The 27540-nt window shown below is 41.4% G+C and overlaps 1 protein-coding gene across 1 annotated transcript in view; it reads right to left on the bottom strand.

Moving 5' to 3' along the window:
* DENND5B (DENN domain containing 5B) overlaps positions 1-27540 on the bottom strand; it is a 105934-nt gene that overhangs the window by 44406 nt on the left and 33988 nt on the right. Inside the window, 2 exon segments of the mRNA XM_036400587.2 lie at positions 6668-7334; positions 12442-12551. Coding sequence (XP_036256480.1) covers positions 6668-7334; positions 12442-12551 — 777 coding nt within the window.

Below are 27540 nucleotides of genomic sequence, written 5' to 3'. Positions count from 1 at the left end.
CTGGAAGATGATAATCAGATGGTATTCTCAAAGAGTACCTTATCAATATGCACAAAACAACTGTCATTAAACAAAATAAAGCAAACCAACAACAAAGAAAACAAAAACATCAATGAACCTGAATGAATAAAACTAATTCTTTAGAGGAAAACACCTGAACAGGCTTTAAAGCATTCTTGTGACCAATAGCTTTTCCACATGCTTCCTCTTCAGTCCAAGTATTATAAGTAATTGTTATGCAACTGTCTTTTCTTTCTTTTTTTTTTTTTTTTGGAACAAGATATGAGTTAGATGAGTCAGGTACATTGGAAAAACTGGAAAATAAAAGTATTTTCTTTTCCTTTGAGTTCTGAGTATGAGTCAAGAACAACTCAAACCAGACCCGTCTTGGGTCTGGGTACCTTCAGATCTGTAATGTTTACATAAAGCACACTGCAGATGAAAAACTAAATCTGAAATTCACATCGGAGACAAAAATTGTTTATGAAAGCAAAGGTTTTCAAATCAGATCTCAACAGCCCCACAGAAGCAGCACACACAAGTGCTGCAGACATCAAAGTGCCCTGGAAGCTTCCACCTTTCATCTGATTTGTCTGCTGGCAGCTGCGACAACTGACAAGCCAGCCCTGGTGACTTTCAAGAGATGTTCAGATAAAACACACAAAAATGGTGCAGGAAATGTTTATTCACTGCAGAAATCACCTTGCAGGTGTGCTGCATTCAGGAAACCTGGCCAGGTGCCATGACATGGGGCTGTGACCAGCAGCCTGTCCTGAGGAAATGACCCCTGGCACCTCAGTCCCCTTCCACCCCCAGAGGAAAGGTGCATTCACCAGGGAGTGATGTTGCACATCAGTTATATGATGAAAGCAGAGGGGCAATTTATGCAAATATGAAAATACATATTTTCCTAAACAGAAGGGTCAAGACAAGCCTGCATCTAATTGCCTGAAGAATTAGCCTCTCACACTGGGGGTCAGCTCTGTCCCAGGGGAAAAATCCCAAGGCCAATACTCACCGAGGCCAGTCCTAACCCTTTTCCTTGTTGGCCAACGCTTAATTTAAAAAGCTTCTGCTTCAATACATTTCCATTTATATAATTTAACTATATCCCAGCCTGCCATCAGTGGCTCAGCATGAATTTATGATTAAGAGCCATCCCAAGAATTAGCTCCCATTACCAGCATGGTAAAGTCTCTGAGAAGAGGGCAAAAGTCAGTGCCAAGGCTGACAAGTCTGTGCCAGCAGGACACATGAAGGTGCTCCTGAGCACACAGGGAGCCCCTTGCTCTCTCCCATGGCTGCTGGGGCAGAACAGGCTCCCCAGCCAGCAGCAAGAGGATGGGGAGGACACAAGAGTCCACCAGGGAACAACTTTGGTCGTGATCACTTTAGACTGCCACGTTATTTATCTGGCATTTACCATAACTGCAAAGGCCTAATTTAACTTTCTTCCCCTCATTCTGAAAAGGTAAAGATGTATCATTGTGGGAAAAAATGAGATCCAATTTCAAAAAAGAAAAGTGGAGAGGTTGTGGTGTGTGTGGCTTTATTTCCCTTTACAGCTCACTGTGAGCACAAACAAGAGTGGGGCTGTGGCACAGACCTGAACCAGCTCTTTCTCCTTTTTTCCAGATGCTTTAAAAGCTTCACTTTTCAGGTCATACTGACAGCTAACAAAATTGAGCAACTTCTAATTAAAAAACAATTTTGCCATTTCACCTAAGTTAAAAAGGAAGGCTATATGTCATTCTCTGATTTTTCTACCAAATTACTTTTCTTTTTTCCAGGGAAACATGCACTGCTGCCTCTGAGTGTAGTTCTACTGAGGCCATAAACCCAGGTCTCCTCAACAGCACACAGATTTTGTCCCCATATAATTTGTTCTCTGCAATAGCCTTCCACTGATTTGGATGAATATTAGTGTGGAGGGCAGCTGTTTAAATAATGAGTAGAAGAGCAAAGGTTTTCCATGTAACTATTTGATGTAAAAACGCTTTAAAAGGCAAACACATTATGCATGTACTAGTTTTTAAAAATCTACCCCAAAACAGACCTCATAAGAAAGATCTTTCAGACACTACACTTTCTAGGCAATGACTTTATATATGCATAGTCATTTGTATTACAATTTCTAAGATCAAAAAAAAATAACATAAAGAATATTTCAATCTTGGAGGAGCAATTACTCAAGCCCTTGGAAAAAACAACTTGGAAAATGCTCAAAATTATAATGAGTAGAAACAGCCTAAGCTCTAAGAAGTTTATCTCTGTCTCATCCACACGTTCCCTCTCATGCTTAAATCCCTTGAAAGGCAGACATACAAAATGGATTGCTGAGGTTTCCACAGAGCTCACAGTTTAATTCATCTCTCTCCAGCAGGAATCCCACACCAGTGATGTTTTGTTACTTATCCTTTGGAAATTGTAGTAGCTGTTGAAGAGTGGACAGAAGCAAGACCTTCCATCTGCACAGTTGCACAGGAGAGCTGCGCTTTGAATAAAGGGCACTTACAAGAGCACTGCAAAGACTGCACCCAGAAGAATTGCAGAGAAAGCATGTCTAATCCCTCCCCCTTGGTTTTCAAAGCCCAAATGTTGAAAACTTGCCCTATTTAATCCTAAAAAAATTCTCTATATGCAGAAGGAAGGAATGAAAATATTCTCTATACACAGAACCTGAAGCTGCAGGAGTTCACATAGAGCGAAGGCAATTTCAGGTACAGGTTTCCACACCACCTTTGCAGACCAAAGTTGGCACTTCCCACCAGCAGCTGTTGTGATTAACTCCCTGGAAGCCCACACAGTCTCCAGGAGCAGTAAGGGCTGATCATTTCAGTCTTACCACTGAGGTGCAAGCACAGGTCTCTGCCAGTTACTCAGCCATGCAGTCCAAAACATACGGGAACCAAGCAGCTTAAAAACTGAGCTCATCATTCTTTGCTGCCAGTCTCTCTTCAGCCCTCTGCTCAACCACCACAGCTGTAAAGTGAAGGTACAATCCCTGCATTTTCCCAAGTGATGGGGTACCAGTCACCCCTAAGACACCATCAACAGTGCAACTGGATACCCAAAGAGGACTGTAGCAGCCATGGTACAAACAGCCACTCAGTGCTCCTGTCCCCAAGGCAGAGCTGTGCCAGACACTCTCATATCATGCTGGGAACACATCCAGGGCAAGCTGGATAAAGTCACCCAACACCCTCACCTCTTCATTGACTTAGATGCCTTTGTTCAGGCTGCTGGAAGCATTATGCCCCAGGGTTAAAAATAAACTTTTTCATCCTCAACTCCTAGTTCCCTTGAGAAAAAACACTTCAGAAAAGCCAGTACAGTCTCTGTGCAACCTTTGTGCCAGCCTTTCACTGCTGTTATTATCAGCTAGGCTTCTTTGTATGGTTGGGGTTGTGCAACAATTTATATTTTCACTCCACTTTCCAAAATAAGCCTTTATTCTACAGAAGAACTAAATTTTTGACAAGCTTAAATGAAAAGCTTCCTTCCAACAGGTCTAGGAGAACCACAAAAAAGTCAGCTTATATTTCCCATATGTGTTAACAGCAGCTCTCACTGAAATAGTTTCGTGAACTGAAGTAGGTTTTGCTCCAGCTCTGATTTCTTGAGTATTACATGATTATGTCAGTGAATTGTGATTTTGTGTAAATAATGCTGTCTTGCTTGAAATTGCAACCAGAGGATCTTCTACTAATCTCTTGTTGAGTTTGAGAAGGTTGCAGGGAGGCCAGGCCTCCGGAAACGCAGTCCAATGAGTCCACCCTCTTTAAAGCAGAAAAGCAAAGAAGGGGGAACTTGCAAAATGCCTCTCTCATTTGTTATTTTGGGACAAGAGATATGTCAGCCAAAGCATTTTCATCTTTTGCCTTGAAAGAACTAGGGAGCTAAGAAAGTTTTTCTCCCCGATGGATCTCATGTCACCATCACATTTTCTGAAAAACCTCTTCACCAGGATTTCTTCTCCGGGGAAGCTGAGAAACCTCAGAGAAAAGTGAAAAAAATAATTATCTGATTGCTTCTGCTGTGTTTTGCTGCTTTGGAATGTGGTTTGGACATTGTTTACCAACTGGTCATTGTTTTATTCATTTCATGTGAATTGTTTTTACTTAATGACCAATCACATCCAGCTGTGTCAGTACTCTGGCGAGGGTCACAAGTTTTTCATTAGAATCTTGTTAAGCTTTCTATATGTATCCTTTCTCTATTCTTTAGTATAGTTTTAGTATAGAATTCTTTAATAAAATATCATAAAATAATAAATTAGCCTTCAAAGAACATGAAGTCAGATTCATCATTTCCTTCCTGACACGGGGGACCCCGAAAATACCACAATCTCAAAGCTGAAGAGAGCAGATTTCGGGATATTCTAGGCTGGTTGTATTTCAAATTGGAAAATAGCTGCTGTTTTCTTTTTCAGGAATTGAAAGACTGACATTTAAAAGAAGCCTCAGTGCACAATTAGGCAAGCACTCAGCTATCAGGTTATGCCAAAACTCAGGCTTTGCACTTGCCCTCCACTCTGGGAACCAGCATTATGCTGCTATTTACATAATCACAGAATTTCCCTAACACAGCTATATACTTTCCCCCATGCACCATCAAATTGTGTCTGTGTTCGATAGGCAAGTAAAAGTCATGTCAAGGACATCCCTAGATTCACAAATAGAAAGGAAGAGAGGGGGAAGAAAAAATTCTGAAATTTGAAGGGTGGAAAGGATTACTTCTCACTATCTCACTTTTCTTTTAAAAAAACGCCACATAATGAAACCAAAAACAAGTAATAAACTTTTAAATCATAAGCAGTGATTGGAAGAACAACATTTATCTAACATCTGGTGGACATGAAGGCTGAGTCAAAATTATTTAGTAGATACTTTGTATCTGTCTCAAATGACTATTACAAAAGTAATGCATATGGAGGCTGCTCTCCACATGCACAAAATATTACTAAAATGTAACCTGACAAGCACATTTTTCCTAATGCTGCTATCTTTCAGTGAGAAAGAAAAAATAAAAACACCATTCTCAGTTGTCAGTGAGTCTGTAAGCTGGGACCAGGGTGGTACTGATGAGCAGGGATGGGTGAGAGGCATTTCAGTGGTGCTGCTGTTTAATATCAAACCCCAGTGCAAAGTGGCAAAGGCAGCATGATTCAAACTGAGGAAGAAAGGGGATAACTGCACACACACACAGAGAAGCAGGAGGGAGGGGAAAAGCAGCCTAATCAAAACTAACAGCAGGATTTCTGCTCACACTTCAAACTGAGAGAAGATAAAACCTTTCATTTTCAGTTCTTGAAAGCAAACCCCTGGAGTCCATGTAGAGAAGAGCTCTGCAAAGTACCACCAACCCTTTGAATTCAGTCATTTGCAGAAGAACTACCCTTTTCCCACCTCCCTGAGCATTCCTCCCCATTCTCAGTCATTTAGTTATTAGCATTACCATTACACACTTCCTGACCTTTTCTTTTGTATGACAAACCCAAGCAATCCCTTCTGGAGTCTGAAGGTTCATTATCCATACCCATTTTAGACCATTTCCCATCCTCTCTCCCTGCTCCATTTCAAGCTGTCTGCCGCTCAAACCACTTCTCTTGACAAAGCATAGATATTCAGCATCTTTTCCTCTTTTCACTAAAAGGCATCCTGGCTCCAGGTTTTTCATTCTCCTCTGATGAAACCACTCCCCCCACCCCCAAAAATTTTGCTCTGATGCACATTTTCCTAATTTAGGGTCAGAATCAGAGATGCCATTTGGGAATCCAAATTACACAAACAGGCTTCCGCAGGAAAACTTGACCTTGACATGTTGGGCATCCCAACACCACCAGGACCACACTCACAGGAACCAAAATATTGGAGGAAACAGTAATAGGAGTGTAAAATCCAAAAGCATGCCCAGTGCTAAGTCAGGATTCCCCAAACCTGCAGCAGAGTGTTGCACTGTTACAGAAAGACACAACCATAAGAGAAAAGGTTTCAAAACCACATTTTCCAAAGCTTGCTGGCACACTTCAACATGGAACATGGACAGGCTTTGTGCAAGCAAACTTCTGCCAATGCTTGGCCAATTCAATCTTAGCATTTTTGTCGGCAACATTCCCAAATACCTCAAGCAGGACTAAAAAAGGAATGACCAGTAGTTCCACTCAGTTTCAAAACCCATTAAATATTTAGCCTCAGAGTGCTAAAACACTCAGTGTTTTAACAAGAACATATCCAACGTATGGGAGGCAGGAAATTACCCTAGACTTCAATATGCTGCTGAAATTTGAAAAACAAAGTAGCAGCAAGAGTGTCTTCTGCAAGATCTATTATTTTCTGCTGGTATTTCCGAAGAAGATAGGATTAATTTCATGCTGTCTTGCATGATCAAGGGCAGCGTGAGGATAATAATCAAATGTATTCTATTGCTAGCTGCCACAAGTGATAAATACAATGCATAATTAAACAAGCAGCACCTAGACTGCCTGGAGGAAACAATTATTTAGTGCTTCCATTAGGATACACTCATTTCTCTCATTTTTTCAATGCATTCTCACATTTCAAAAATCAACCTTAGCTCCATTTAACATGAAATTCTACAAGCTCCTGTGGCTGCAGCTGCCCAGGAACTACCTGCTGGAAACAGACATTGCTGGATGAGTGCCCACCTTGTGAGTACAGAAGGATCTGCATCTCCAGAAGAACACAGGTGAAGACCTGGACCAGGTTCTCCAGGCCCAGCAGCTCGAAGACCTCCCTCAGAGGGTAGTCAGAGAGGGGCAGCTCGTTGGGCCCAGGTCTCTGGCAGATGATGGGCTCATAAACCCCATAAAACTTGAGCGACCTGCCCGGGGGCGGCAGGGGCACCTCGTAGAGGATGTTGTGGATGTAGCTCTCCAGGGGCAGAGGTGGAGGCTGCTGGGAGGTCACTGCCTTGTAGAGCTGGATCAGGAACTTCTTGCAGGCTTGCATGAAGGGCAGAGGGGTGATGAGGCAGATGCACTTGGAGACGTAGAGCGTGTCCCTGCTGATGTCGTAGGAGTTGTAGCGCTGGAGCTTGGCGAGGGAGGTGGCGTCGCCCTCGTCGATGCTGCTGGCCAGGGAGTCCATGCTGCAGGAGGAGGAGGCGCAGACACTGCTGTACTGCTCTGCATTGTGCATCTGGTACAGTGTCTGCATGGCCGTGCAGATCTGCTTGCTCGTGACCTCCTCGTAGAAGGTGAGCACAAAGCCGTACGTGCGGGAGCCGTCCTCCCTGGTGATGATGAACGAGTGCAGTTGCGGGTCCCTGTTATCCGCCTGCGTCCTGAAGGACAGCCCCTTGGGCATACACAGCTAAGAGAGGAGAAAAGAAATTGACAGAGTTACCTAAGACACAATTTTATTTTGCTGGTTTTGCTGTACAGGCACATTCTATTCATCCCCTGCATCACAACAAGCCATTTAGCTTTAAAAAAAAAAAGTATCCAAGAACAAAACCACTGATGCTACTTAAGAGGGAGACAGGACTGAAGAAAGGAAAGCACCCTCCGAAATAACCCATCCATTAAGTCATTACGACTCATTTTCATTACTTGCTGAAACTGTTTTCACTACTAAATTGTCTTTGTGCCATTTATTTAAGCATCATATAAAAACATCCAGCTCTGCTCTCATTTGCATATATATGCCCACAGTACTCTAAAAATCAGAGAGTGAAGGAAGCCTCTTATACCACTGGATTTAAATTACATAGACTTCTTGGAATTCTTTGATCTTCCCTAATTTTCTGGGGGAAGAAAACAACAAACAAACCAAACCCCAGCTGACTGGCAGCTATTACCTTTACTTTCTTCTCTAAGTGCTACCAAATAGCTTAGACTGGATAAAAGGAGGACAGGGAGGGAAACACCCAAAATCCATGAAAACCTCATTTTTGATTTACCACTCAGCAAAATCCCTTGCAGTGATTCTGTTACACTGAGTGTTTCTCTGAAGCATGGCCCTAGTGATAAATTAAGGCATTTTTCCAGACATTCTTTGGGAATGTTATCAACCATCTAATACAAAATAACAAACATCCAGCAAAACTCGTTTGAATTGTGCATCAGCAGAAAACTGCTCATGTTCTAGTTAAATAAGTATATTTATAAACAAAGGACTATAGCTTTATTTGTACCATCTGAAGAAATAAAAAGAAAGAAGAGAAGGAGAATCTTCAAAGTGTTCCTTTTCAAAAAAGGCAACAGTAAAAGCCAACTTTACCACAGTATGTGAACCTAGGCACAACTGAGTGCATCCCCTAATGTCTCACCTTGAGCAGGAATAAACTCCTCTGGTGCTGGAAGAGATCAGAAGAAATAACTAGGTATTTTCAGGCACATCCTACCCTGAACTTCAGCAGTGTACCTTGCAGAGACCATTCAAGAGCCTGGTAAAGCTGGGAATTAGGCAAGTGGTCCAGACTCCACAACAGGCTATCAAGGCCCCTAAATTATCTAGGACAGCTCTTATGTATTGCTCAAAAAGGTAATGTGTAGGGAAATAAGTAGCCTGGAGTTGGCAGAAGAATTTAATTCAATTGATGGCTTTGCTGACACAAACCATGAAATTGCAGCTTGAACTATTTCTGAAGAGCAGCCACATTTTTATTCAAGAGCTTTTTTATTGAGGCATTAACAGCAGTGCCATGGTTAAGGCTTCTCCAATAAAGAAGTAGTAAAAATTCTTGTTTCACACTTTATTTAAATTTATTCTCCACAGTAAATATCTCTCTTAACCTCATTTTTTGGCAGGCTTCTTTAATAAAAATTTAATTCTAGAATGTGGGATTTCAATGATGGCTGTAAGCCTTATCAAAGCCAACCAGGCTGAAATCATAGGCTTAAATCTCAATGCTATCAGAGATTAAATTTTCTTCACTTTACAGAAAAATACCTGGACAAGCAAATTAGATATACTATTACAATCAGGCACAGATAGGCATCAGGGAAATTCAGATCATCTGAGACTGTTTCAGAAGGCTGTTTAAATAAATTTCCTCCAAGCCTTAATTGTTATTCCCTTGTCCTTTATATACTGGGTAAGCATGCACAAAGGGATGCCCATCTATTAAGTTTCAGCCACAACTTGACACATGCAGAATATTGACCTTTTAAGACCCTGGCTGCAAACCTTGCCCCAGAGACTCCTGCTGTTGTCACACCTATAAGAGGACACAGGAAAAAGCAGAGGGGGGAAAAAAAAAAAAGATGGGAAGAACCGAGACAGGAGGAATGACCAGGAGTCACTTAAGAAGCTAAGATCAAAAGGAAGAGCCTGTAATCATTTTCCAGCAATACAGAAAGCTTTGAATTTGTGGTTAATGCATGAAAACTTTCATCTCAGTGCCTCGGACATCAATCACTTCCCATCTCATCTGTGTCACACATGCCACAGGAGAGTGCTGGGAGAAGCTTGGGATGTGCTAAGGGGGGGTGAAATTTTAGCCTGCTGGTATGAATCTGGCTCACTAATGCTGAGAACACAGTCAGTCACCTGCATTGAATCTTTGTATAAACACTGAAAACTACCCAAGATTACTGATCGAAGGACAGCATTTTGGTTTTACTTTTCTATTTGTATTTAAAGGTATCCATCAGCAGAAAACCATGTAATTACACCAGATGTGCAATAAGGCTTATAACCAAGATCGTTTGTAAAAACAAAAGGAAGATGCACCAGGATAGATAAAGAAGTATCAGCTAATCCATAACGTGTCTCTGGAAGTCCTGAGCAGGAGATACCTCTTCCCCAAGCACAGAGGCAGGACACACACACACCCCATAATCCCTCCCTCCTTCTCCCAGCCATCATCATTTGCAGGTATTTCTGACCCAAAGGTCCCCTCTGGACCACTCCCCACCAGCACTGGTTCACCCCTTCTCCACTAGATCTTTCATTTCCCTTTTTAAGCCTCTACATCTTTCTCATGTTCACAACATGCTGTGGCAGCAAGCTCCATACCCAAACTGCACTGTGGGAGAGGGGGTGGAGAGAAAGATGCTTTGCTTTTGTTTGTGTTAAAGCCTGCTCCTTCAAATTCCACCAGGGAACCTCTAGTTCTTTTATTTCAGTACATGAGACATTAAACAGATAACACTTCCTCGAGTTTCAGAAATACAGGCAAAATTTTATATACCTTGGTGAATCAGAGGATTAAAATAGGAACCTTATAGTCTAAATATTTCAGTATCTCTTTACTGAGAACATTAGTTTGGTACAACACTTACTTGCAGAATGGCCACAGAAGATGGTGTGTGAGGTTAGGCAGGGAAAATCACAAAAAACAGCGGGGGGAGAGACACAATTTCCTATTAAAGAGAACTCTGTACTTTGACATACACTTTGAAACAGAGAGAAAACATGACTCCTTTGCAGCTTGATTGCTTGGAACTTCAGGGGGCTATTTTTAAAACAACAGGATGGTTCCAGAAGGCAATTGAAATTCCTTAGGCATCCAGCAAAGCCAGAGTTCTCACAAGTTACCCTTCAAGGATTCATGCATTTTCTTCTCTGAGGAAAATTGTTTCTCGAAGCTCACATAAAGCAAACACATAGGCAGAACTAATACAGCAAGGCAAGATCAGAAAGGCCAATAATTGCCTCAAGAGATTCCATGGAGGTGGATATTACTTAAAATTATGTTTCAGATCAAAACAATAAAGAAGTTTTCCAAAAGATAATTTAAAAGATCATTAAATACTGCTGCTGTTAGTAAATGCTTTCTTTTTCTCCAAGACACATTGCAAATGAAAGATGTGTTCAGTTCAATTATTCTAATAGGTCTCTTGCTGGTTTTAGCATTCCATTTTTGTCCAATACTGTGATCACACTTCATGAATATTAGACATTCTCCACTGTAACGTGAGAGACAAATAACACAGCAATTCCAGCTGCTTTATTCCTGCTGCACACCCCTCATTACTTCATACTGGAACTCCCCCAACGCAAAGGCAGGACTAAAAGGCATAAATAACCTTGGCAGTTGAGCTATTACCATCTTAACTGCTGAGGAAGCATTGCTCTGAGCCTTCATGCCTTCTCTATCAGCACGGGGATGTGGAGACCAGCCCAAATACCACCCCAACTCCAGCAGTGCACATTTGGAAGCAGAAGACAGAAATCCCCAGCTGTCAGCGGGCAGAGGGAGTGGCCAGGCTCATCTCTGCCCTTCTGTGCAAGTGCAGGGCCACAGTATCAGCTCTCTGTGTCTCTGCTGCTCCCAGCTTCTGTGCTTTCCTGTTGAATATCTGTCAGAATGCTAAAAATAAAATTCAGTGGAAATTGACATGAACTCCAGATTTCTACATCTTCATGACTGCAGGGAAGCTCCAAATGCATTTTTTGCATTTGCAAAAGCCAACTTAATGTGGGTTTTATGTATTCCCCACCTCTCCATCTGCTGGGTGAGGGCCAGGAGACTCTCCTGACTTCTCACTTGCACCACACAATGAGGTCAGCTCTGTTTTGAAGCAGGTCATGTGCTGTCCTGCCTTCCTCAAATGCAAAGCTCATCTAACCTAGACTGGGGGAAGGGCCTCCCTAATTTTCCAATGTTGACTTAGACACAACTCACATTTTTGAAAACAGCTATAATATTTTCAGTGTTACTGTCACAACAATTGATTACTTTTAAGTTAAGAAACATATGGCATTTTCTGTACTGGGAAGCTCAAATACCAGTGATCTGTTGTCTTTGTCAGGTTATGTTCTTAACAAGCGCTTTGGTGATTTTGGAACCATCCTTTAATTACCAGGGCTTCAGAAAAATTCCCAGTGGATCATCAGTATTTCAGCTGTCACTGCCCCCACTCCAGGAACTGTTTTTCCCCTCCTTTCCCAGTCCATGGGACTCAGCCACACAGATGTTCACATCAAATACAACTGAGAGGAAAGAGATGTACAAGAGATGTACAGGTGCAGAGGTGCCATCAAAAGTGATGACCCAGCAAAAGCTGTGCTTTAGCTAAGTTCCAGCTTCTGCAGAAAGATTGCTCTTTGCCTTGTCTGCAGAATCAAGGTGTTTTGTACTCCAAAACCTCACATGGATATCAGGATCTTAAAAATTCCTTGGTTTGCCCCCTTCCTACCTGGGGATAGGTATCCCTAGGTGACGCCACCCCTTCTCAGCCAGTCCCTGGGATGCTGCTTGGACTTGTTTTATCACGCAGCACACTCAGAACTAACGAGGGAATGCAGCACTTTGCTTTTGTTGTGACTGAAAGTATTCCGTGTTTTCACAACACCTCTTCCTCTACAGCTTTCCCTGCAGCACGCCCAGTGAGTGCTCTTAGTCCCAGCAGAAGCACCACAGCCACAAGAACACAAGAGCATCACAAGGGCTGGCTGGAAACAACCCAGGAACCTCTCGAGAGCCGACACTGTCGGTAACAATTTGAGAAGAGAGTTTTTCTCTACCTACCATGTTGACAGCATCCTGGTCAAAGGGGTTCCACTCAATGTTCTGAGGATAATGGGCCAAAACTTTGGACTTGAAGGTTCTTCTTAGGGGACTCTGGTCGAAATTCTCTCCTGCAACAAATGAAGAAATAATGACTTGAAACAGCACCAAGGCTTCAGAGAGAGCTGACTTGGGTTTTCTTTTTTTTTTAATCAAATCTGATGGACATTTTGACTCTCAGAGGTACTACTTTTAAAAGAGAAATAGAAAATATTCCCATTCAGTCTGACCTTACCCTCTTTCCCACAAAATCTTACTGCAGTTGCAACACAGCTTCCAGTTTACTATTTACAGAATGGAAATAAATTGTCAAGAGAAAAATCACTGCCGAAATTTTACAGATAAACACCTTGCAATCAACTGGATTCTTGACCTTCTCCAACAGCTTGAGTATCTAGAGACAGCTTTACTTAGTCAGTGAAAGAGCACTTTCCCTCAAGTTTGTCAGAAGCTGTCTTTAAGGTCAATAAAAATATGAGCACCTCTTGGCTATTATAAATTATTCAAGCATTCATTATAGAGGATATTTTTTACATCATGTGAAAATTAAACATTTATTTTTTCTACATCAAATTTCAAGGACATACTTTCTCCACACAAAGAATCCAGCAAGTGCAAAGAGGAAGACTGAAATTAGACTTCAAGCAGAAATGCATCCAGTTATCAGCATACAAATGCTGTATTTTACAGTGATGTTGTTAATGGAGCTCTCCCCACTGGATTGTCTATAGCATGCAAAACAGTAATCAAACCAAGGAGTTCTTAAAATTTATTAATTAAGTGACCATCTATTACACTATCACACAAAACCAGCTCTTCCAACAGCATTAATAGGCAAGTGCATTCTGAGAAAGGGTTTTAAATCTTTTCCTTCCCAAGTAATCTCTAAGATTTTAAAGATATTGTTATTTTTATACAACACTTATTTTGAACACAGGATCTAGACACACTGCAGCATCATAGTAGTGGAATCATCACCCTTGGAAGTGTTCAAAAACATGTGGATTTGGCATTTGGGGATATGTTTTAGTAGCAAAAAGGCAGTGCCAGGTCTAATGGTAGGATTTGATAATCTCCTCAAGCTCAGTTACAAGCTCAGACCAAGTACACCAAAACCAGAGACCATTTCTCTACTTCAGGACACGGCAGTAGAAAAACCTCTTATTTTGGTCCAAAAGTTCTTTGCAGAGCCATTAAAGACACAGTGTCATCCACCAACTCCCAAAATTTCACAAAATAAAGATCCTACCAAGCAAAGCCAGCAAAAATTTTCTCTCCAGGTATGTACTTAGACATACTCAGCAACACTTTTAGTTCTTAGAATCAAACAGTAATTAACATGCTTGCACAATCAAACAAATATGCACGAGGTTTTTCCCAATTAGCTCTTCAATCATTTCACATCTGACAGAGTTTACTGTGACTTGGCAGAAAGGCAGGTATTTGATACTAAATTTATTTGGTTGCTTCTACTAAAAGGTAGAAGAGAATATCTGGATGACTTAATGAAGTTCCCTACTGCTAGCAGTAAGTGATTGCTGAAGTTTAAATTTCTTTAATGGTTTCCTTTCTCACGACAAAAAAAAATTAGAAAAAGTTTTGGTTATCAAGTATAAGCATTGCTTTAAGAAATCCATCTGCCCAAAACCAGCAGTTACAATGTCCCTGTAGGCTGACAACATGGATTCATTTTATCCAGGAAAATAAATGGCACAAACAACTTACCCTCGTAGAGTCTCTGCAGTGCTTGCATTTTACCATTCCAGTAGTTTAAGAAAAATAGAAACTTTAGGTAAAACACACATAGAGGAAATGCTATTCTCTCAATCAGTGATCATGAGGGAAAAGCAAAGAGCCAAGACACCACACTGGAGTAAAATCAACCTGTCATTAGCTTGAGAGGACATGACATTGCACCCTCCATACAAAGCTGCCTCACAGAAAGACACGGAGAGCAAGCTTTTAGAGGAGATACATAAATTAGAAAAAAAAACAATACAAGGATGTGACAGGAGCAGCCTGTGTGTGAGGGTGAAATGCCATCATTTGCCCAAACTAGCAGGAAACACCCCAACTCTCAGCAAAACCAGATGAAAAGCACGGACCACGACAGCCAGCTCCACACTGACAGGCAGCTGGAAGAGAATCACAGGGAGCAGAATCTTCTTGGCAAAGATGAGGGAAGGGATCTGGACTGAAAGGTTCCTGATCCTCTCAGCTCTTAGCCTTGGTAGCTCTGAACTGCTGAGTCACACGTGGCACAGAGAATTCACTGAGCTGCTACTTTAGATGAACAGTGTATTTTCATTAAACCTCCCACATGCTTCTAAGTGCTTCTTTGCTAACTTTCCAAACAGGATTAGCAAGGCACATTTGAACTGAACCAAGTATTAAATGCAACTTGAATCCATTTGCTAAAATACCAATGGCCAGATAACACTACTATATGGACAGGAACATGGAATCTGATGTGTGCTGCCCATGCAAACAGCACAACTCTCAGGCAAATTTAAAAATTGGGTTTGAATTCAATCCTTTTGCTTTCAGGATATTTTTTTTAAAAATCAAGTACTTTTAAAAATTGTGTAAAATGTGTCAGATTCAGCTTCCATTTCATTTGGATACTACATCCTGGCTAATGGTACTCTCAAACAACTTGTGCCCTCCTTTAAGGAGCTGGTTTTTAAAAGGACATTTAGTTTCAAATTACAAGCAAATAGTGAAGCGATGGATGCTAGATCAAGAAAAAACTGTGCTAATTTGATTTCAAAACAAAAAGATTGCTCAAAATTAGAAAACAAGCCTGATCTGTGTTTTGGATGAAAGATACAATTACTAGGGAAATGCAGCTACAGTCATGAAGCTGTTAATCACCATGACTTTCATAAGAGTGATCCTACATAAAAATTTAGTGATCTTCAGGTTTAAACAGATCTGTTTCAATTATTGTCACTGTGACAGAGGCACACAAAGCTTTGTACCAAATAGGCAGAGGCATCTTCCACCCTCTGGTCCAGGGAATGCCAGCTATCTGTCACTCCTTCCAAGCTCTGGAACACAGACAGGAATGCCTGTGACTACAGAAACAAAAATATCTTTTATTCCTTTAGAGGAACGCACTGGGAGCACAGCTATGCACAGTGCTCATGGTGACCACCTCTGTGACAGCCACCTCTAATTAAAAGTGCTCAGCACACCCAGCTATGGCCTCTCCCTGCAGATGGAATTTTGTTAAGCTTATTTAATAACAGGATGACCCTGCACGAGAAGCAAATAATACACAATGTGTGAGTGAGAAAACAATGTGGGCACAGGAATAACAGTGCTTGGCTGGGGAGCAAGCAAGCTGTTAATTGTCAGGCTCAGGAACTGGTTAGTTTAAGCAGTGCAGAACTGCTCTGCTGCTTTTCTTCCATGCCTCCCCAGGATGCCAAGGTGGCAGGGAGAGGTTGATCAGAGTTCAAGGACATTCTAACTCAAAGCTCTTATTTCTGACCTCACATTCTCATAGCAGAGGATGGAGATGATAAGAAACGGAGGACTGGGACAAGGCAGACAAAACAGTTTTCATTCCAAAGCTTTAAAATCTGAGTTGTCTGTAAGACAGTAGTGGAATTTGGGGGGCTGAGGAGGAGTGTCATGGATATATTTTCTGAAAAATCCTTTCATTAGTATTTTTTTTGTCCTGAGAAGCCTCAGAGGAAAAGAAAAACAATAATTATCTGCTGCTGTGGAATGCAACAGGTGGATCTGTGATTGGTCTCATGTGGCTGTTTCTAATTAATGGCCAATCACAGTCCAGCTGTCTCAGACTCTCTGCTCAGTCACAAGATTTTATCATTCTTTTCCAGTCCTTTCCTTCAGCTAGCCTCCTGATGAAATCTTCTATTTCTTTAGTATAGTTTTAATATATCATTTTCTTTTAATATAATATATATCATAAAATAATAAATCAGCCTTCTGAAACATGGAGTCAAGATTCTCTTTTCCCTCGTCCTGGGACCGCTGCGAACAGCACCACAGAGGAGGGCAGTGCCTAATCTTCCTTTTGTATGCCAATAAGTAAAAGAATTAATGGATCATATTTAAGCAGGAAACCATAGGGGGATGTGTACCCTATCAATACATCTAAGTTATTTGGAAATTTTTGGGGGGTATGTGTCTATGTGAACCTCACCAGTATTGCTATTTAAATCTATACTGCAAAATAAACTTCCCTGAAGTGTCAGGAAACTTTGTGTCTCTGTAGCAGGATTTGGTAGAGCTGAACCTTCCAGTCCCCCATATTCACAAATCCACATAACTAAGCCTTGTTAGATTTCTGGGTCAGTATCCTGTAAAATGGCCTCATGCAAGATATTGTTCAGTCTATTATGCACAGAGATCTAGCACAGTCTCCTCTCCACCAATATAGTGACAATATACTGACATCACTGGGGGATTTTGCTGGAGAACCACATCTGCCAAGAGAGCTTCAAGAAATAGAACAAAAATTTCCAAATATTGATTTAAATTAGGCAAAATAATTAAGAAGTCCAAGAGGTTTGGTTTTGATTTGGCTCTGTGATTTTCAATTTGATTCAAGAGGAGTTAGAAGACTGAAAATAAAGAAATAGATAGGTCCTGATGATTGTTTTATCCTTAGCCCCTCTTTACCTGAGGTTTTGTCTGCAGTGTCTGAGCTCTTGCCATGGAGATCTGCTTGCAGATATTGGTACAAGACTACACAACATAACAAACAGAAATAATAAAAGCAAATATGAGCAAAACGAAAATATATACAATGTACTGGAGAAGGGAAAAAACATGAATCAGACATTAAATATTCCCCCTCACAATCTCACTTCCCCCAACTACTGGCAAAGGGTAAATCCACACGATAAATAAAACCTTCCAGGACTGGATTACTGTAGAGGTGTTGAATGCAATGACAGACATGGCAGAAATACTTGTCAAAATTAGTAACAAGATTAAATTCTCAGTACTTCAAACAACACACTGCTTTACAGCTTCCCTATTATGAAAGACATCTTTGTTCACATATTGAACCCTTCTAGAGCCTGAGAAACTCAGGGGAAAAAACACATCAGTCCTTCAGCTAGTGTTGAGCTAAACCCAAAAAGTTTTATATAGGATAATACTGTTAGCTATGTTGTTACACCTTCAATCCTCTACTGCATTTTCAGGACTTACTGAAGTTACCTAATAGCTCTATTCATCATTTCTGTCTCATAATAGGGTGTTTTTAGACTAAGATTTGAAGAAATAAGCTATATTTTGGACTTGGATGAACAATTTACATGTGTTCCAGCAACAGCTACCACTTCTAAAGGAAGAGCTTCCTGCTAGCATGTCTAACTGAGGCTTTTTCTAACTGGTTTGCTCATCTCCTGCAGACAAACAAAAATGTCTCCACAGATGCTTTGGCATTTCTGTGTCAAAAAAAAGTCACATCCACACACTACACAAAGGCATCACACTATCCCCCTCAAGTTCAATCTTTTTACAGAGCTGGGCACCTATGTTAAAGCTGCAATAGCAGTGACCTCTCTGGTGATTCACTGTCTAGGCATAAATTCAGAGTAGTTCTGCTACAACCTCCTACTTGAGTGTCAATCCAGACACCAGTGCAGAGGACACAGATAGTTCTGCCAAGGCCAGATTTTTTGGGAAGGCAACCCTCAGCAGAGGGCACAGGAGTTCTTTCAACAGAGATTTTCAGATGTGAATATGTATTTTAGGATAACTTTCTTTAGAAGGCACCTGAAGATAGCCCACACTCAAACCTGCAGGTTGATGCTTCTCCACCCCATATGCCTTAAGTAATTTCATTCTAATTTTGAGCTGTTCGAACTAAAAAGTTGCGTAAGTATTAAATGAAATTAAATTGTCAAAACTAGAGAGATGCCCCTTGCTAAATGGCCCATATCCACACTACCTTTACAAGTCTGTCTGCCAGGCTGTCCTTTCAGCTCTCCCCTAAAGATTTTAATTCAAAGGGAATTTGGCACTGAGCTTCCACAGAGGTGGCCAGCACCTTTGCAATAGGAAGAGTGAAAAGGAGCAACCTGTGAAACAATGTATAATCAGATGCTCTAGGACAGGCTCTGGTTTGATGCCCATTTCAGTACTCTGACCATTTATTATCATCAATCACATGGCTAAGCAGCCACAGAAGTGATGTAAAAACTCCTGCACACGAAGTCAAATTGCCAGCAATGATAAAAATACAGAGCTATGGACACTCTCCTGTGTTGTACCACCTAATTCTTTACACAAACACAATGTAATTGTACTTGGAAAAGGTGCAGTATTTAAAAAATTCTATTAAAAGGGAGATTTGTTCACATAAACATGTAATTGTATGACTAAATGAAGAAGAAAAGGCTCTTAAAATGAGAAATTTACTTGGTCATAATCTCTTCCTTCTGTCCTTGATTAAAATACTGAACTATCTGCCTACTGAATAACACTATACAGCATCAACACTGTCAGTCTTAAAATAGTCCCAAGGCCCAGCTGCCAAGAGATCACAGACACGTCACTACATTAGTGAGTAAGTATGAATTACCCCATCCCCTTTACACCAAAATTACATTATAATCTTGTCAAATCCAAAAAAAAATCAAATTAGGTCAGTTTGGGTGATTTTTTGCAGTGGAGCAGGTGGAGTTTAATAAACAGGTGCCCAAGGCATGGTGCTCCTACACAATTACCTTGGAGTCTGACTGCAAAGGCTGAAGGCATCACCGGACAACAGTGGAGCAGGCATAAAACCAGACCTGTACTTAAAAGTACAGGGAATTATTTATACTTTGGGCCTTTATTTTCTCTAGAAATCAAGGTGTGGAATCACTATACTTTTCATACTGCCCTTTACAAGTATGGGCTCCCAATCTAGGGAAAACATGCCCAGAGATCCTTGGCTTATCCTGTTCACATACCAGTGGCATATTTCTTTCTGTTACATGTTTATATTCAAACCTGCTGTATCTTTTGAACACTTGATACAGAATGAATGAGCATTTCTACTAATAGAGAAAACAATCTAAGCAACAATTAAAAGTTCATTTAAATTGAAGTTGTCTACATCATAATTCTTAAACTGCTTTCTAAGTCTTTGTTTAGTTACATAGGACAGGAGCAAGGTATATAACTATATGAAACTGAAGAGTTTGAAATGCAGCTCTCAGTTCCCCAAAGAACATTAATGATGGCAGAGTGACAAATGTTCAAGCAGGAATAAGACACTGGCTCAGGTCCTTAAACACAGCAGGCTGCTAAAGCCTGTCCAGCAAGGGGATCCCTGGCTTTGGAGCAACAGCACCTGAATACTGCAGTCTTGGGCTGAACCATGAAGAGAATGAAGGTATTTTAGATGCCATCATATTCCTGTGAAGTTTGAACAGCTTCCTACCCACTGCAATGCCAGTTTCCCACTCCTTGTTCCATGTGTTCACCTCCCTTCACAGACAGGACACAGGACCAGGTGCCCAGTCAGGCCTTTTGCACAGCACATCTTTCATACCTGTGCTTTCTACTCACAGGGACAGGTTCAAGTTCAAATGCACCTAATTTCTGTGTTAGAATATGATGTAGCATTCTCAGGCTGGTTTTGAAAATAGTCTCGCCAATGTAATTTCTGACTCGAATCTTAAAATAGGTTTTGTTCTCTACTCCACGGTAGAGGTGCACTACAGAGGTAGGACCAGTCTTGTCTCAAGATGTGCTTTGTTACAGTTGGAATTTCCAGAGAAAAGGTAAGGAAAAAAAACCCACCAAACCCCACAAACAAGTAGAACCTGTCATCCTGAAAATCCCTATACTACTACTGCTTAGGTTTGTGTGCAAAAATGCAAGAAAGAAAGAGGAGTTTTTCAGAAAATTTTGCTTTGGGGCTTTTTTAAGACAAGGGACAAACAATTTTACATTATAAAATTCCAGTCCATTCAGTTACCTTTTAAACTGGGCTGTTAAATTAGGGGTTTTTTAAGCCACTCTGCAATGTACATACATCATGCACCCATATTAGTCTCCACTCATCAGGATGGCAAGTTTCAGTGTTTTGTTACTTGAAGTCAGAAGCGATTTCACCAAAAATGCATTTATAGAATGTCTCCTGCCACCTCAATTAAGCTCAGCTTGCAAATCAATACAAGAAAAGAAAGAAGTTTAATTTGACCTGGACCATTTTCAGCACTAAATAACTTTGACATCAACAGAGCATGAAGATGTCCACACTGCAGCTTGAATACCCAGCTAAACCCAGGGGTTAAGCCTTCTTTTCACCCACCTCACACAAGCTTGAGAGCTCAGTTCCCTGGACTCAGCAACCTCACCCTGGGATTTCCCCAGATTAAAGGAAGCCCTTCCTTGCTGATGCTGCCAAGAGGAACATCCCTTGATGTGCTGAGCCCCACTAAGGATGCAAGGGACCCCTGGTTGGTTTTTACTCAGCACTGCCCACATGCTGTTGGCACCAGAAGGAAGCTATCATCCCCAGTTTCTGAGGAAGATTCTTCTTCTTCCAACATCACATTCCACAGCCCAACACTGGCACACAAGATAGACACTTAAAACACCCTGAGAAGGGACAGCCTGTTTGCAGCCCTTTGAAGAGCTGCCCCACATCTGTGAGGTTTACACAGATAGGTTCCTTAGTGGGGCAAAAGGAAGATTTAGAAAGGTTGGGCCCAGAAGTGGCTGCCCACTGCAGTGAGTTACTTCTTTTGCACACCCTTTACAAGCACAGGGTTACAAGAAGGCAGCTGTCACCTGCCAAAGGCTGCAGCTGCTAGCTTCATCAAAACTTACTTAATACGTGGTCTTGGTGAGAAAAGGGTCAGGCAAATAAAGAGCTTTGCTACTTGCAGCCAACAAAGCTCTTTCATTGGCATAAAGTAGAAGCACTCCCTTGTGTAGCACAAACTTTGTTTAGGGAGTTTTGAGCAACTGCTGTAAAAGTTGCTGCCAATAAGGAATTGGCCTTATGACAGTCTCCAAGAGCCAGTCTTCCACCAGTTTTCAACAAATGAATCCTTTTAGAAGACAAAAAACTTCTGCACACCAAAAAGTCACAAGAACCCTCAGGCAAGGCTTGAAATTACCAGAGCTTCCGGATGGAGAAGGGTGGCAAGCAGGAATGGAGTTGCAGAGAGACAAGGATATGCTGCCCACACAGCCACATTCATGTTTAAAAGCTGATACTTCCACTAAAGAGCTACCTGAAAACCATCTCAGTTTGCAGACTGCTCTCAGCTGCTTCAACCCAGCTGTACCACAGTAACTGGAGATCAGCATATTGCTGCAAATGTTTGAAAGTGGGCAAAGCTGTCACCAAAGGACTGAGGCATTTACACACCATGCTGGATGATGCAGTTGTTGTTAGCTTTGGTGGGGAAAAAAGGAATTTTGTCAACTAGAAGTGTTAGAACATTGTTAAAAGGTAAAAACATCATCTTGAAAGAAAGATTAGTTGTAACTACTCCACAAACATCTCTACAGGTGTTAGACAACACCAGCTTAATTTACAATCTGAAGAATGCCAGTGAGTTTACAGAAGGGATCATTAAGTGCATCAGTGCACAGTAATTGTGCATGTAAGCCATGTGAAGAATATTCTTTATGCTTGTGCAAACCTTAAGTAAATCACTACTGGTTAGATTAGCTAGATACAGCTTTAGGTTTTATTCATTGCCACAGATCTCTATTTCAGACAAAGCACAAACCCCCAGATTTAAGCTTTATCACTCCTGCCAATTTTGTGACCAGTTTCCAAGTTTACTGAAAATACAGAAAGCTGACATCAGGACCCAATCACTGTAAAGTTTAAGTATCCAAAGGCTTGGACAAACATTAATTTCTGGATCCAAACTAGATTGCAGGTGGAAAACTCAAAGCACAGCATCGTTTCTACCATGCCTCTAGATTTAGTTCAGATCCCTACAAAGGCTGCCAGAACCAAAATCCTTGGGCTTCCATTAATGCCTTGGGGAGTATTAGGTGCCAAAGCATCTGTGGAAAGAAGGATCTCACTTGAAAAGGCCCAAAGAGTAACTGTCTCTGGGTACAGCTCAAAAATGCCCATGTGCCTCAAATCCTTTCTTCCCTGGTCCCACTTGTCCCCACAGACATCTGGAAATGAAGGCAGTTCTGCAGGTGCAGCTCTAACCCTTGTGCCTCAAAAACAGCGTTTCAAGGCCTCTGCTAGATTTTTTCTCAGGTGTATTTTGGGGTTGCTTGCTCTCCCAACAATCCAGCTTTAAACCCCAGGATACACCTTCCACTGCCATCAACAAGATCTCTTAAAGAACACACAACAGTGCCAAAGGCTCTCTGTCTTACAAGTACCACCATTGCCAAAGCCCAGCAATGAAAACCAGTGTCTCATCCTTTCTCCCCTCACATTTCTACAGCCACTCAGTGAAAACCCCTCTATCCACAGATATCCATTTAAGAATGGCCTATGTTTCAAGAATGTTTTTAGACCCTAAAGCTAACAAGACTCACGAGAGCCACAAATGGGAACAGGGAGCAATTCCTGGCCTGAAACTGGGTTGAAGAGAGCCAGTAGGACATAAAGAAGAGAGATACACAGAAAGGAGAGTAAGAAATTGAAGCACACTTTCAGCCAAAGTGCATGTCTTACCTATTATTCAGTGACCTCTTAGCAGAGATGAAAGCAGCAGAGATATCTAAACAAACCTAAAATTACTTGGCATTTAAGCAAATGTTTCCTCTTCACCACTAATCCACTAATCTTTTGGTGCCTGGATCCAGGTTGATTGGCATGCTAAAAATACATAGGTAGAATGCACGTAACTGCTGCTCTAATTTTTACATAAGCATGAGCTGTCACCAACTCCAGATCTACTTGAAAACCAAGGCTTTTAGAGCCACCTAAAACAGACACCAGAACCCTCCTGGCCACTGCACACAACTCCTGTTATTTCTGCACGACATATGTTATAGTATTTTACACCTTCCTTTGGCATAAAGTGGAATTTTATGGAGTTAAATAAAATGCTTCACCTAACGAGGCAAACCATGCCATGCTGTTTTGGAGCCTCAGTAGCTGTTACAACATTACACATTAGAAACGGAGCATTTCACACTGAGCAGATCAAGGCTGGATTAGCCACAGACCACAGCCAAACACACTTTAGTACCTATGGTTTCTGTGACTGCACAAAGTCTGGAAGGCCTAAAAAATGTGTGGATGCTGCTTCAAGGAAGGATACACAAAAGGATGCTTCAAGGAAGCATACACAAAAGGAGAGAGAATTAACACAACGTATGGGTGTAGCAACACAATTGAAAGTAGTGGTGTTCTTGGTGTGACAATGTAGGACAGCTAAATCTGAACATCCTGTTGCAAAAAAAAAAACCAAAACAACAAAACAAGAGTATTGTCATTTTGCTTTGGAAAAGTTGCTATTCAAATCAAGGCAGAAGAGAGTAATTTGGGATGTTTAAGGATGTGTTTCAATCGTCCCCACTCAACATTCCCAATAACACATAAGCACACCAACTCAAGATCATTACTCTGTGTAGGAAAGAGCAGCATGCAGTGTATTCACAACCACACACATGTGCACCCTCCCTCCCACACAAAGAGAGGGGAAAGGCAGGAACAATGCTCCAGGATAAAAGCACCTGGGGTCTTCCACAAAATGGCCTGAGCAACAACAGAGACAGTCCCCAAACCTGGACACCAGCTGGCTCTAATTCCACACAGCAATGCAGTAGCATCAGGAGCTCCTGTGGGATTAAAATTCTCATCTCAAATCAGGCAGCATCCACACATGTCAGATTAAAGAGACGCAGGCATTTGCATACCTCTTCAGGGTTTGACAGGTTGGTGGTGATTTATTCTGTAACCTGCAGAATACACACCAGGAGCATCCCTGATGGATGCCTCCTCCATGCAAAGGTTAACAGGTCTGTGTGCATTACATTAAATATTTACATTAAGGAAGCAATTTTTTTTCCATATTTAAATGGGAAGCACACACAAGAAGAAAGACCCAAACTAAAAAATCTTTGTGACAACAAATGATACAGTTTTCAGCAGTTAGACAGATGTTAGCAATAAACTAAGCAGGGGATACCTGAGCACAAGTATTACTGGATATTTGCTAAAATAAACTCTGTCACTTTACTATCAGAATGAAAATAAAAAATACTTTCTTGTTAAGGACTGTAAGATGATTCACTAATATTAGCTTACCACAGACTACAATGAATATGTCAAGGGTTTCACATGTATACGGGCAATCAGTCCAATGGGGCTGGTCTCTAAGTTGTCACAAGAACAGGCAGTGCATGTGGGGAACAGAATTCCCCTTTGAAATTAAAACCACTATGTATGTATGAGATTAAAGGAATCTGAGCACTCACATACATCCTACAGCTGCAAATTCAAGGGTCGTGAAAGAACTTCAAAACATTGAACTTCTGGCTAAACTTATTTATGAGGCAAAACAACAAAGCTTCCAAAACATGCTGCTTTTGCCTCTGAAAAAGGCTGCTTGCTAAAGTAGGACTTCACCCCAGGCTTTGAATTCAGCAAGGTTGATTCTCTGTTTGTACTGATATGACAGCCTAAATGTGACTTATTTTAATGCAGAAATATGAAACTTCAACCTGAATCTGTATTTTGCAGCATCAGAGTATACATTTATAAACAGCCAGAGGAACTGAGTGTTCTGGTGGTGCTCCTGGTTAACCCCTTCCCAAATTATTGCCTCCCTAAAGAAACATCCTTCTGCCACCCATCCTGGAGATCTCAACTATTTGGTGTGTTTATCCAGAGATCTTCCTCACCCTTCCTGCTTCCTTTCTTACACTGGTTCTTCCCAACAAAGCTGCTTTAGGCTGCAGGTTAAGCAGTGAGCCCTCTTTCATTCAGGCCAGGAACACATTGATTTTAAGTGAAGGGGAAGATGTACCAATCCTGCACTAAAGGCACTAATCCATAGCACCTTCCCACCTCTCCCCTGCTTTCTCCCTGCCTCAAGAGCTGATGGATTTTGATGCAGCCCACAGGAGGAGATCTTGAGCAGGTGAGGTGATGGCAGCAAAACCTGAGCCCCACACAGGTACAGCTCCTCTCCAGGTTAGATCAAAGTGCAATTGCCTTACCCAAATGATAACGCACACACTCACATGATCCTGCAATAGTCATCCACATGGAATCTGAGAGATTTGCACTTTCTTAGACAAACACCAACACTGCTGCATCTCCCTGAACTGTCAGGGCATGTCAAAGAAGCCATGAAATCAATATTGTCTAAAATAATTGATGTTTACTAAGTCTTTATTTTCTGCTTTGAAAAGGCATTCAATTGCAACCATATGTTAACCTGTAGAAACAAAAGCACTGACTTCTGTTCTGACCCAAGTTCGGTTTTTCCCTTTCCCTAACCTTTCTTTTAGTTAATATTTTTGAAATTATGCTCTTTTAAGAAAGATCATAGTTCAGTAAGGAAACTACAGTACTGGGTATTCCAAACAAAAAGTACCACAAAGCTTTGCAAAGATCCTCAATAGAAAACAAAACTCCAAAGTCAGATCATGAATTTGGAAATTGCTGCACCTCCAGACATTTCAAGTCCTTTCTTCAAATCCCTGGGCTATGCAAGCTGGGCACATGCAAAACTTGAAACACAGGTGGTCTTTAAGATGGAGAAAGGAGCTGCATCAGCTCAAATTTACTGTGAGGGTGGTGAGGCACTGGCACAGGTTGCCCAGAGAAGCTGTGGATGCCCCATCCCTGGAAGTGTTCAAGGCCAGGTTGGAAGGAGCTCTGTTCTAGTGAAAGGTGTCCCTGCCCATGGCAAGAGGGCTGGAAGTAGATGATATTTAAGGTCCCTTCCAAACTATTCTATCATTCTCTGAATTTTCCTGAAGAGCCCTTCTACTTGAAGATGAAGAATTAATTCCCTGACAAGAAGAACAGCTCTGCACTTCTCACAAGATGCCCTAAGGCAGAAGAGGCAGAGAGCCCAACACCAAAATCTGGACAGCTTTTTAACACCAAAATCAAATCAGGAGAGTGTAGGTAAGCAAGGAGCACCTCTGACCTCAGCACTGGCCATCACAGGGAGCATCAAACCCCTTCCACATTTGTCAGAGACACAGGATATGTTCAAACAGATTTGCAGAGTCTTTCCACTCTCTCCTGAAACTCAGTTTGTCATCGCCAAGGCAGGAGTGAAATTGTTCCAGCATCCCTTTAGCTGCCATCTGTGCTCCCACAGTGAGGGGGCCCAAACTTGTCAAATGCCCTGAATTTAAAAAACAAACAAACAAACAAACAAACACCTCTTGCATAAGAAATGGCAAGAGGTGGTAATTTCAGGATAACAGCCTGAAGCCACTGGCCATCAGCAGAGCCCACTGCCCATAACTGAGCACGAAAAATAGGTCCCTGCAGAATCCAAGTGTAACAACTGCACTGGGAAAAGCAATTTTTGAATATCCACACACTAACAGAAAGACTCTGAAACTTAAAGTGGTAAGTTGTTTAGGAACAAAAATACCAGTTTTGAAGGACAGAAGATAAAAGGGGCTTTGGGTTGCAGCAAATCTATTTTCTGTTACTGGCCCTACCTCATTTAAACAGCCCAGCCCTCATACAAGCCAGGATGTTCTCAGCCAGGATTGGCAAAAAAAAGAAAATAACAATAACAACAACTACTATAATAATAACAATAATAATAATGCTGCCTGAATTGGAGATGTTCATACATATTTTCCAAACATTTCAGTGACTATTCAAGGATGTGCATTGGAGGCTACTTCCAAAGCCCATCCAGCTCAGTTAGTATCCAGCTGGACAGCAACTTTTCAGAATATTGATGGTCTTTTTGTCTAGCTGGGGTTTTTTTATAACCTTTTACTTCCTCTTAAGAGTATGGCCCAAATGTTTCACCTCCCTCAAGGAAACTGGTGTTCCAGAAGGCACTGCTGGTAGCTAATACGCTTCTGCCTAATGAATAATCTCACACCCACTAAATGTTCCAGGCCATCAGACACTGCTGGAGGAGACCATATCAT

Source organism: Molothrus ater, chromosome 5 (assembly GCF_012460135.2).
Source record: "Molothrus ater isolate BHLD 08-10-18 breed brown headed cowbird chromosome 5, BPBGC_Mater_1.1, whole genome shotgun sequence".
Classification (NCBI taxonomy): Eukaryota; Metazoa; Chordata; class Aves; order Passeriformes; family Icteridae; genus Molothrus; species Molothrus ater.
The sequence above is the reverse complement of the archived record's forward strand: the minus strand, read 5'-3'. Positions and strand labels throughout refer to the sequence as shown.